The sequence below is a fragment of the Chionomys nivalis genome, chromosome 21 (genome assembly GCF_950005125.1).
Source record: "Chionomys nivalis chromosome 21, mChiNiv1.1, whole genome shotgun sequence".
NCBI classification, from domain to species: domain Eukaryota; kingdom Metazoa; phylum Chordata; class Mammalia; order Rodentia; family Cricetidae; genus Chionomys; species Chionomys nivalis.
In genome coordinates this window covers 33,255,186-33,268,030 of record NC_080106.1, presented here as the reverse complement: position 1 = coordinate 33,268,030, position 12,845 = coordinate 33,255,186, and the positions used below count along the sequence as shown (strand labels likewise).

General features: G+C 40.4%; 1 protein-coding gene across 4 annotated transcripts in view; it reads left to right on the top strand.

Moving 5' to 3' along the window:
• Positions 1 to 12,845, top strand: part of Lpcat2 (lysophosphatidylcholine acyltransferase 2) — a 61,536-nt gene that overhangs the window by 404 nt on the left and 48,287 nt on the right. For 3 of the 4 annotated variants that reach the window (XM_057754328.1, XM_057754327.1, XM_057754325.1), the window contains exon 2: positions 8,312 to 8,451. In XM_057754328.1, the coding sequence (XP_057610311.1) occupies positions 8,312 to 8,451 (140 nt within the window). Of the gene's footprint in view, positions 1 to 8,311; positions 8,452 to 12,845 lie in introns of those variants that run through there. The other variant, XM_057754329.1, reaches the window with a different exon arrangement.

Genomic DNA, 12,845 nt, shown 5'->3' with positions numbered 1-12,845 from the left:
TCGCAGGTCTGAGGGAATATGAGGGGATCGTGGGTCTGACGGAGGAGGCGTCTAAGAGGATTACGAATCTGAAGCTGGAGACGTCCGGGGAGATCAGAGCTCTGCCTCTGAGGGGTCAGTGTGTCTGGCTCAGAATTTGTCGGAGGAATTGAAACTCCGATGGGGTAGGCATCTGAGGAGACAGTGAGTCTGAAGGCGGAGGCTGTCTGAGGTGTGGAGTCTGGTACGAGAAAGCGTCTGAGGAAGAAAGAGCTGTGGGACTGACTGGGAAGGGTCATGAGGGGGCAGACAGGAGGATGCGAGAACTGGGGGCACTGGGGGATGGGATGACCCGAGGGACGTGAAGGCAAGCAAGAAGGCACAGATGTCAGCAAGGAAGATCCCATATCGGGGACTATTCTTTGCCTGAGAAGGGATGGATGGGACAGGAACTTTTTGTATCGAATTTGTGGAAGCACAGTCAATTGAGAATTACCAGCTCTCAGCGTTCTCTCCTTTTTATGCCTTTTGTAAAAAGGGGAGTCTGTCTGTACTGGGTAGAGTAAGCGAGGAGACTGAGAACCTGGTCTATCCTTGGAACCACAGGTAAGGCTGTAGTGGTTTAACCGAGGAGGGACAACCGAGCTGTAATTAGGGACGCAAAGCAAAGAGATAACTGACAGACCCATGAAGGCAGTCAAGAGTTTTTTATTTGAATCAGTCTTCACTCAGCACCTTTTCTAGATTCAAAGATGACAGGAGACGTAGCCACTGTTGAAAATGGCCACCACAAAGGAAGTTGTCTTTATCTTACAAAGGACAACTTTTACCATTAGTTCACTTTTTTGACTTCCTCTGTGGTGTGGATAGTGATTGGAGAACAAGATAGAGGATGAAAACGTTGACACTTCCCTGCCCGTCTCATAATTTTTGTTATGTTGGATTGAAGTGATGGCCATTTTTGCATTGTTTTTGTATACAGCTCTAAGACTAGTGACCTCTCTAGAGGGGACCTGTGAAGCACTGAGCTAAGTGTCCAGTGGGCTGAAGTGGTAGTGGGTAGAATAATGATAGTTGGGGGAGGGGGAGGAAGAGAAAGATAAAGGATGCGGAGAAAGTAAGTTTCCAAAGTTCCTCTTTATGCCTTGGATCATCTGCAACACTTGCAAACACACTGCCATCCTTTAAAATGAACTTCAGACCAATAAGTTCTATTCAAATGAAAATGTACCTGTCTCTTTGGGTGCAGAGTTTGGAGGGAGGCTCAAAGTGGCATATTAAAATCTCTGTGTTGTACCTTGAGTAGATTATTCGTTTTTAAAAATCTTCCAAGAGAGCTCTTTTAAGAACTCCAATAGAACCACATACAATGCAAAGAGCACTGGTCACTTGTTAGTTCTGTAAATTTGGCCTAGTCACTTACCTCCCCTGTCTATTACATTCTCTCATCTATTAAAATGAAACAATCTTAAAAGGAGAGTTAAATTAAATGAGGTAATATATGGCATAATGTAGTTTGGTTTGCTGATTTTTTTTTTTTTCTGGTTTTTCAAGACAGGGTTTCTCTGTAGCTTTGGAGCCTGTCCTGGAACTTGCTCTGTAGACCATGCTGGTCTTGAACTCACAGAAATCCACCTGCTTCTGCCTCACGAGTGCTGGGAGTAAAGGCGTGTGTCACCACTGCCCAGCTGATTTGCTGATCTTAATATTGGCAATTCTTCTGTGTCTGTAATTGTATCCCATACTTGAAATTTGCTGCATAGATTAAATTATTGTGATATAGTCAGGCCATTCTCTCTTCCTTCCTTCCTTTCTCCATAATATTAGTGTTACCATAGGTGCTTCAGTAACATGAATAACATGGATAAAGGAAAAATTTTAATAGGCATGGATAAAGTTGAATGTTTATTCTATCTAGTTAAAATACAGATAGACTATCACTTAGGTACAGCAATATACTTGGTTCATACTAAATTTAATATTAAATTATGTGTGGCCTCTTCTTAAAGATTATTGTCACTTGAGCATTTCATTACAGGGCTTATAGTTTAAATTTGCCCCTTCTTTATTTATGTATTTTTAAAAATTATTTATTTTTATTTTATGTGCACTGGTGTTTTGCCTGCATTATGCCTGTGTGAAGGTATTAATCTCCTGAAACCGGAGTTACAGAGAGTTATGAGTAGCCATATGAGTGCTAGAAATTGAGCCCTGGTCCTCTGGAAGAGCAGTCAAATGCGCTTAACCGCTGAGCCATCTCTCTAGCCCCTAGTTATGTATTTTTAAAAACTATTTAAGGGTCTTTTGCTACTTTGGGATTTGGAAAAAAGTAGCCTAATTGTTATTGCTGCAACAGAATTTAGAATTAAAATGATTAGTTAAAATTATGAGGTTATTTGCTCCTATCAAAAATATTTGTTTGTTGCCTATAATATAGTACAGATCTCTGGACATATAGAGGTCCACAGAAAAGATCCTGTGCGCATGCTCTGGAGAGGTCCCAGGACACCCTAAGATCTCATCTCTGACTGACCTGGGGGATCTGTATAAGCAGGAATCAGCCTAAGTTTTGGGTTGCCACTTGTATTGACACATACCTCAATGTGTACAGCAAAAACTCGGCCAGTACTGGGAGATTTGTTAATTCCTACACTAAAGGAAATTCCTGTATTCATTAACTATTTATCAAATTGATCAGAGGCTTCAGTAGCCACACATGACAAGGAATCTAATACAGAATTAAATTACAGAAGTCCCTGGCTAAATGGATCAATGGGAGAAAGCTGGGTTCAGAAACAAACATATGTCTATGGCCATTGATTTTTTTCTACAAGAGTGTTGGAGCAACTCAATGGAGAAAGACTTGTCTTTTCAGTAAGTCTGGGATAAATGGATTAACGTGTACAAGAGAATTAAGCTCACGCAATATCATATAAAACAGCCTAAGCTAATAAGAGAACTAAATATGAGAAAATATGAGAGTTAAAATAATGAAAGTCTTAAGAGAGAATATAGGTGTAAATATTAATGACCTTGGATTAGTCATTCATTTCTAAAATAGACAATAAGCAAACACACACACACAGACACACACGCACACGAGGGAGGGCAGGAGAAATAGATAAATGGTATTGTCAAATTAAATGCTGTGTATTTAAAGATATACAGGAAATTAAAGGATGCAAGGAGATGCCTCAGTGGCTCAAGCCCTTGTCACGTAAGCATGAGAACCTGAGTTTGGGTCTCTGGAGCCCTTACACAAAAATGGGCAGGTGTGGTGCCTGTAATCCCATACTAATAAGGCAGAGACAGGATCCCTGGAGCAAGCCGGCCAGTTAGATTAGTCTAAAGTAGTGAGCTATGGGTTCAATACGGGACGTTACCCCAGTAAATAAAGTGGAAAGGAATCTACCATTGACTTTAGGCTTCCCAATGCACCCTACCTCCACTCCGCCCTACATGAGCCCACAGCAAGCACGGACACCATGTAGACATGTTTAATGAAAGAAGAAATTAAAGTGATCACCTAGAAGATCTGAGAAAATATTTTTACATAACATATCTGTTAAGGGTATGGTATCCAAAGTGTGTAAATCACTCCTAGGACTCATTAATAAAAGGCAAGTCAATCTAGAAATCAGTATCAACGAGGAGAGGCTGCTGGAGAGATGAATCACTTTGTAAAGGGGTTTATCATTACACCTGATAACCCAAGTTCAATCTCATGACTCACATGGTGGAAAGAGGACCGACCCCCACAAGATGTCCTCTGTCCTCCACACATGCACTTCATCACACAAGCTCCCCCACACAAGCTCCCCCACACATACACATATACGCCTATACATACAAAATAGAATAGATAATTGAATGAATGAATACAATATAAAAAGAAAACTTGACTTAGAAATTAAAAGAAAATGAAGATAGTTTTAGAAGGAAAAATAGTGAGAGTCTGCTGTAAGAACGGTGTGAGGGCCCACAGTTTTGACTGAAGGCCAGAGAGTTCAGACTTGTTCTTGCCCCTCAAGGACAAACAACAAGACTGACCAAAGGTGTGACTACTGGCTTCCTCACTCTTCAAAGACCAGTCAACAGGATGTTTTGATTTAAGGGCGTGGTTACCAGGTGTTTGGAGCTGTAAGGAGGTAATTAAGGTTCCTTGCTCTTTGTTTTGTGGGAGTCTTGTGTCCTCCCCCTTTTGTTTGGGATATATAAGTTTATTACTAAGAGTAATAAACTTGAGGCTTTTTGGCTTTTTTCTTCTGACTTGTATTTACTGGAAACCACCATACCCCACCCCCCAGCTCTATCTGTTGTCTGTTTCTTTCCTCAATCCACGCTCCCCTCTGGAATGTGTGCTGCCTCAATTTGTGGGCTGAAAATGGGGAACAGAAGTGGAAGCCCCTGACAGGACTGAACATAAAAAATGGTAAATTGCCAGGCGGTGGTGGCGCACGCCTTTAATCCCAGCACTCCGGAGGCAGAGGCAGGCGGATCTCTGTGAGTTTGAAGCCAGCCTGGTCTATAGAGCCAGTTCCAGGACAGGCTCCAAAGCTACAGAGAAAACTTGTCTCAAAAACAGAGAGAGAGAGAGAGAGAGAGAGAGAGAGAGAGAGAGAGAGAATGGAGCCATGCATGGTGGTACACACCTTAATCCTAGTACTCTGGAGGCAGAGGCAGACAGATCTCATGAGGTGTAGACAGACAGAGTTATGCAGGGAGACCCTGCCTCAAAAGCAAAACAAAAGAAAAAAAATGAAAAACTGCTTGGGGATTGGAGATATGTAGCTCACTGGTTCCACACTGTCAAACTGCTTGTGGCCCTGAATTCAGTATTCATTACAAAAAAAGCTGTGGAGATGGCTCAGCAAAAGTCTCATGCTGCTAAGTCTGACTATGTAAGTTGGTTTTATCAGAACCTGGGTAGTAGAAACTGACTCTGAATTACACGCGTGTGCAGTAGTTTGCATACACACATTCGAGCACACGTTTGACATACACAAACACACACGTGTACCATATACCACACACACACATAGTTCATATACCACACACACCATACCACACACATGTGCACCGTATACCACACACACACAAATAAATAAGTAGGTGTGAATTTTGTAAAAGAAAGAGATAAAGAACGTTTTTCCAGTTGTAGGAACACGCGAAATCATATCAGATCAAAGCACAGATCCACAGGAAAGGATGGAGACTATTGTTGAAGTATGGAGCGGCGGGGCTGCGTCCCCGGCACCCAGCTGCCCGCATGGCTAGCTTATGCCCCGAAATAATTACACGGAAACTGTATTCTTTTGAACATTGTCTAGCCCATTAGTTTTAGCCTCTTATTGGCTAGCTCTTATATATTGATCTAACCCATTTTTAATATTTTGTGTAGCACCATGAGCTGGCTTACCAGGGCAGATCTTAACCTGCGTCTGTCTGGAGTGGGAGAATCATGGCGACTCCTGACTCGGCTTCTTTCTCCCATCATTTTGTTTTGTTTACTCCGCCTATCTAATTCTCTGTCCTATCAGGGCCAAGCAGTTTTCTTTATTAATTAACCAATGAAAGCAACAGATAAATACAAGACCCACCTCCATCAGACTATTGGAAATAATACTTGGGAATATAATAATATATAAATAAATAAAATAATAAATAAAACTAATTTTCTTCATCTTAATTTAATCAACGAACTATAAAATATGACATTTAACGCAGATATCTGTCGGTATTTTCTCGAGTTTACACATATGTAGATATGACACATCGTAAAAAATTCTGAAAGGATGGAATTGCTCTAGATTGTCTTGCACTGTGTGTGAACTGGTATAGTTTTAATTCTGAGTTGTCATTTATTCAATGTAATGCTATCGTCCTCAGAGCAACTGCTGGCCAAAATTACAAGACAATTTAGCTAAGTCGTCATTCCAGCGTTTTAGGTGGCACACTGAACTGGGCTAGTAAACAAACAAACAAACAAAAATCCACTTTGAGGATACTAACACTCATTTCTTAGTAACTGATAGAAAAAACAGAGCAGAGATGATTATTAAAGTCCGAGAGCTGAAGAACAATAGTGAACACCTTTACTAAAGGGACATTTGTAGGGCACTGTCTCCGGCAGCTGCAGGATACTGAGAACTTTCCAAAACAGACCAACTGTTGGCAGGAAAGAAGTCTTGAAAATATCAAAGGATTGACATATTACAGAATATGTTCCCTGACTGTACCAAACTGTATTAGAGAGGAAAACTAACTGGGTGTGGTAGTGCACATATTTAATGCCAGCATTCAGGAGGCAGAGGCAGGCAGAACTCTGTGAGCGCAAAGCTAGCTGGTCTACATAGCAAGTTCAAAGGCTGCCAGGCTACTTAGGAGATCCTGTCTCGATGAATGAATGAATGACCCATATGTTTGAAAAAAATCCCCTTACATTTAAAAACCAATTTTGTATTTACATCAAACAATTGCAAAATAAAATGAGATAATCCTATTTGTAATAACAGCAAGAAGAATATTTAGAAGTATATTTAGTTAAAACCATGTCTGGTTGCTATACTAGAAACAACAAAATAGTGCTTTGAGAAATTGAGACATGTCAACGTAGCATATTTATAAATTGGAAAACCCAGTATTGTCAGTATGACAAGTCCTTCCAGATTATCTCCAAATTCATTGCAATTTCAATAAAAATGTGTATGTATGTATGTAGAATGAGGAATTCTAAACTTCTATGGAAATTTGAGAATCTAGAAATATCTTCAAATAAGGTGAAGAAGAAAAAAATAGAGATCACACACCACCCCTTGAACTGAAGTCCTACTTGAATACTGCAGCAACTAAGATATCTAGAATAGTGTAGGCATTTTTGTAAGTTATTTGATGATGTTTAGGTTCTCATTGAGGACAATACAGACAGAAGACAGATGGCACTGTTTGGATCATGTAATTAATTTATAGAAAAAAAAGGGTTATTATACATAATGACTGTTCACCTAAAAGGCAGGATGTTGTAAGGATTAGGAGCAAAGGTTTCAGATATAAATTTGGTCCCACTTCTGTTGATATTAACATGATTTTATTGTGATTTAATTTATCCATGGCATTCTTTTCATGTAAAGCAATTTAAGATCTTAAGAACTAAATGAATCACTATGCCATATACCTGACACACAGTATACACTTACATATCATTTACTGGTCTTATTCATGTACTCTTGATTCTTATTTACTTTTTATTTTATTCTCCAGTTCCTTATTGCTTAGTTACATGGCACTGGCAGGCATGGGAAGCAGAACAATCCGTCATTCACTAATGCTTTTTTTTTTTTTTTTTTGGTTTTTCGAGACAGGGTTTCTCTGTGGTTTTGGAGCCTGTCCTGGAACTAGCTCTTGTAGACCAGGCTGGTCTCGAACTCACGGAGATCCGCCTGCCTCTGCCTCCCGAGTGCTGGGATTAAAGGCATGCGCCACCACCGCCCGGCTTTCACTAATGCTTTTATTCCCACTCTTCTTCCTGTGTAGCTTTTGGGAAACAGTATAACTGTCTTGCCTTGCTAGCATCTTCGTGCTTTGTCTTTAGCTATGTTGGGACCAACTGCGGGAGCTATGCATGCTAGGCAAGCACTCTGGGACCAACTGCGGGAGCTATGCATGCTAGGCAAGCACTTTCTCACTGAGTCATCGAGCTCCAGCTCCCTTCTCTTCCTAGCTTAGGCAGCCTTGAACTCATTCGTCCTGCCTTAGCCTCTCCAGTAGCTAGAGCCAAAGGCTCGGCAGCACCTTCTGCTTTTGCAGGACTCTTCAGGATATCACTCCCCCAGGAAGCTTGTTCTGGCTCCTAAGTCACACCACCTTTTTTTTTGTTCTACCAGCATCCTTCATCTCCTCTCATGAATGTCCAGATCAGAATCCCATGGTTCTCCTCACTGCTTCTTTTGCCCTTTGTATTATTGTTGTTTTGTTTTTTGAGATGGGAATCACATAATGTAGCCCTGCTGACCTGGAATTCACTATGTAGACCAGGCTGGCCTCCAACTCATATAGATCCCATAGAAATCCGCCTGCCTCTACCTGGAAAATGCTGGGATTAACATACTACAATGCTCAGCAAGTAGTAGCCCACTGAGATCAAATGTCATGTTGTGTGTGTGTGTGTGTGTGTGTGTGTGTGTGTGTGTGTGTGTGTGATACAAGACAGCATTTAATTCCTCCTGACTACATGCATGAAGCCAAAACTTTCCTATTATGCTTTTGTGTTTGGTAGTGATATATTTAAATAACGTCCATGTATCTTTTTTTTTTGGTCAACTTTGATTTGCAGATTTTTCTTCTTGGAATTATTCTGCTTCCGGTCCGTGTAATATTGGTTGCATTAATTTTGTTCCTGGCATGGCCATTTGCTGCAATTGCAACAGCATGCTGCCCTGAAAAGTTGACCCATCCGATCAGTGGTTGGAGGAGGTAAGAGATAATTTTATCCAAATGTTACACAAGTCAAAAATTTAAGTTTTGATTCTAGTTTCTTCAGTGACTATTTGATTATTCTTTCTTCAGTAGCTTGCTGCTTCTCAATTTTAATAGTTTATATTTGTTTCTTCCATGGAAATGGCCTTGATTTTTTTTCAGAAATTATCACGTAGGCAAATTTTGATAATATTCAGTTTGAGGTATAATTTCTTTTCTCTTCTTTCTTTCTTTTTTTGGGGGGGAGGGGTTGAGACATGGTTTCTCTGTAGCTTTGGAGCCTGTCCTGGAACTAACTTTTGTAGACCAGGCTGGCCTTGAACTCACAGAAGTATACTTTCTTAATGTTAAAACATTTTGTTTTCTGAATTATTGTGAAGGATATGCACCTTTGGTTGTGAAAGAGTCCCTGTGTTGTGTTTTTACATGGAATGAATGTCTCCAGTCGCTTCATGTACTAGCATCTTTGTTGGCAGCCAATGGGAAATGACTGTATCCTGAGGGCTGTGCCCTCATCAAAAGATTAATCTCTTGATAGATCCAAAATATGGTGGCATGATTAGGAAGTGAAAATCTGGAAGGGCCTAGCCTAGTTGGAATAATTAGGTTACCAAGAGTGTGTCCTGAGGAAGGAAAGGCTAGCCCCTTTCTATATTTGCTTTCTGTGTTTCCAGTCTACTGTGAGGTGAGTAGCATCTGCCATATTCTCTCACTGTGAAGCTCCCTCTCACCGTGTCCCTGGAACACAATTGGTCACTGTAAACCGAAACCTCTAAAGTTGTGAGCTAAAAAATAAATCTTTCTTCCTTCCTAGCTGCTTGTTTTGGGCCTTGTGATACACCGATACAGTCTGACTAATACAGTCAGTTGTATTCTTTGGAACATTATAGCTATAAAATACTTGGCTTTCTTTTGTCTTTCCAAATTTTCACATTTACTTATCCTTCGAGGTAACAACAGTGTGCCTTCTGCAATAATACAGTTAAGTGGATTGATTATATTTTTTATTAATTATGTTAGTGGTTAATATTAACTTTAATTACCACTCAGCCTAACATATTTCAAATGTTAGCACTAAGGCGAATGGAACTGCTTTTCTAGAATTTCTAGAATTATCTAATTTGAATGGTTCTAGACAGCAGCCTGGGCAAGAATAAGTAGAATATACTGGTGAAAGCCATTACTGTTTGGCAGGATCAGGTTATCACCATCTGTACATATTGCACATGGACCTGTTTCCTGTGCATGCCATGGATTCCAGTAGGTTGCAAACCCATGCATTTATTTTAGGACACTAATGAACTCCTGAAATTGTGCATGGTGTTTGTTTGCTCGCTTGCTTTTTTCCAGATGCAAGGATGTGTTGTTCGTTCTATGCAGATCCAAATGCGGTTATGCCCTCCAAAATGATTGAGAACTACTGCTCTACAGCTTTTAATAGAAATGTGCGGTTTGCTATTTGGTTCTTGTCCCAGGGAACAAATGCGAATATGGAAAACAAGTCTGGTTTGAAGTGGAAATAAATGCAGTGCCGGTAACACCCCAGAGAAAACTCAGTCCCTGCACATCGTCTTTCTTTGTTTTCTAGCTCGAGGATGCACAGTATAAAGCAACGCTTCATGGGCTGCTTTCCGTGATTCACTCTGCTTTCAGATTCTTTCTTTGGTTTTAGAGTCGCTGGCTCACAAAAATGTAGGGCGAGGGGAGGAATAGTTTAAGAATCTAGAAAAAACTTAGAAAAGTGTTCTTTTCAATATTTTATTGGTTTTGCTTTAGAAAACTTGTACTTTTGTCAGTTAAATCAGTATCTCTGTTTCCTCTCATGCAAATAATTTTGAAGTTATTATGTGGCACAAGACTTTTAGCTATTAAATTTTTTCTTAATTGTGTGTGCACATACTTGCGTTTGTATGTGTCCCACAGCACGTATGTGGGTGTCAGAGGACATTTGGGAGTTGATTCTCATCTTTCCCTTGCTTGAGGTATACTGTGTCATGTCTCTGTGATGAGAGCATAGTCCATGCTCACTAGCTCACTGTCTCCACCTCCCGTTCCCCCATAGATGTGCTCTGATTGCAGATGCACCCTGCTGTAGCTGGCTTCTATGTGGGTTCTGGAGCTCCAACTCAGATCATGAGGTTTACATGGCTCTTTCCCCCTGTGCATTTTAAAATACATGTAAATAGGAGTCATTAGGGGTCTGACTTCTTGAAACATGCTTCTTAGAAGCTGTACCGCTATAGCTAAATAGCATGACAAGCACAGCAGAGTTCTTTCTGTATGAGTAAGAGTGCTTGCCTCTAGACTAAAGGTAGAGGTTGTCACTTACCCGTGCCCTCCGGAAAGCACTGTGCTTTACTGGGCCTCCCACTTCTTGGGAGGTCAGCACCGCAGACGCTTCCTCCCTGGCTAGTTACTAGAAGACTTTCACTGGCCAAGAAAATTAGAAACTCAGTGTTTCAAGTTCTTTCCAATACCTAATAGGTGCTATATAGATAGCAGTGTGTTCTGCATCTGCAGTTCAACCTGTGAATCAAAGAGCTCAGAAAAACGATTACATCTCTACTGAACAGTTATATACTGTTTGCTTATTAATGGTCCCTAAACAATATACTATCAGACATATTTGCATAGCATTCATATTATCTTAGGTATTATCAACACTCTAAGGTGTTTGAAAGTCTGCAGGACAGTATGGATAGCATATGCATCATGGCATTATATGTAAGGCTTGTGCATTTGTGGATGTTGCTCTTCGCCAGGCTGTGGAGTCTGTTCTCCACAATTACTAAAGGATGTGCATATTTTATTTTACGTTCCATGAAAAGCCGTATTGTTTTGTTAAGTAGAGATGTGAACAAAGGTCTATTCATTCAGATAGAACACTGATGACAGACCAAAGAGATGATTCTCCTCCCAAGTCTAGCTTAGGGAAGCAGTGAGTTTAATGGGGGATGCTTACTGGAGGATGGAGGAGAGGTTGCCTATGGAAGGTACAGTTAAGGGAGGCGAGGGCACCATAGAAAAGGTGCAAGCCCCACTTCTACCCCAGCAGTTGCTTTTCGCTTCTGTATCTGGAGGGAAGGATACATAAGTGAGCTGTTAGTGAGACTGAAGCTTCTGTGCGCCGCTTTCCACGTGTCTTGTGAGCACTCTTGCCTCTCCATAAGGGAGTACAGTGGGCCCAGTCTGTGAGGGGCTTGTTGGGATCATTACAACTGGTCTTTTCTTTTCTTTTTTTAAGTCTTTCAACACAGGGTTTCTCTGTGTAGCCCTAGCCGTCCTGGAACTCAGTTTATAGGTTTGTAGACCAGGCTGGCCTCGAACTTAGGAGTTTCACCTGCCTCTGCCTCCCGAGTGCTGAGATTAAAGGCGAACACCACCACTCAGCTTACAGCTGTTCTTGTTTCAAGACAGTAAGAGCCATGCCATATCTGGATGCTCCATAACATGTGTTTGCTCATATCCGGATGTCATTCTGTGCTTTGGAATCTAAATGTATATGAGAATATTTTTTATTCTCTATTTATTTACTTATTTTTATTTTTATTTTTATTTTATTTTATTCTTTTGTATTTTCAAGATAGGGGTTCTCTGTGCCGCTTTGGAGCCTCTGGAACTCAGCTTCCCTGTTTATTTAAGCATATTAATTAAGAGACTGGACCTTACTTGTCTTAAATGTCCAGCATAGCTCTTTGCACAGTGTGGTGATAATCTTTTTTACACTATTTTGTGTGTATATGTGTGTATGCATGTGCACACATGCCACTGCACACATGCAGAGGTCATAGTTGGTTCCCTTCTACTTTGTGGGTTCTATATATTGAACTTAGGTTATCATACTTAGTGGCAAATGAATTTACCTGGTAACCATCTTGCCAGCTCATATAATTAATCTTTAATTTTAGTCTATCTTAAAATGTTTTTAAAAAGTAAATAAGGAGGCTTCTGGACTTTCTTGTGTATCTAAGTTCAGTGGAGTGCAACGGTGAGTTTATTTATTATTTATTATTTTATTTATTTTTATATCTTGATGCCTAAAGGCAATCACACTATGAGATTTATCTCTAAAAGTTATTACTAAATTAATTTAGCATGAGACTTTTTGTTTGGGTAGACAATAGCACATTCATTTTGTAGGAGAAATTCATTCCCAAGATGACTGCTTCCTACGGCCAGTACTGGTGTTGGTGATCTCAGTGTGGGATGTAGTTTGAAGATTCTTTATGATCATTTCAGGCTTAGAGAATAATGGAGTTCTTTATTAGCCATACATCTTTAGATAAATTGCTTCTCTGTGCCTCAGTTCTCTTAGCCTCAAGATGAGGACATGGCTGTTCCTCCAGAGGACAAACCACCCCTTTGTAACTCAGCTTCAGGGAATCCGATAC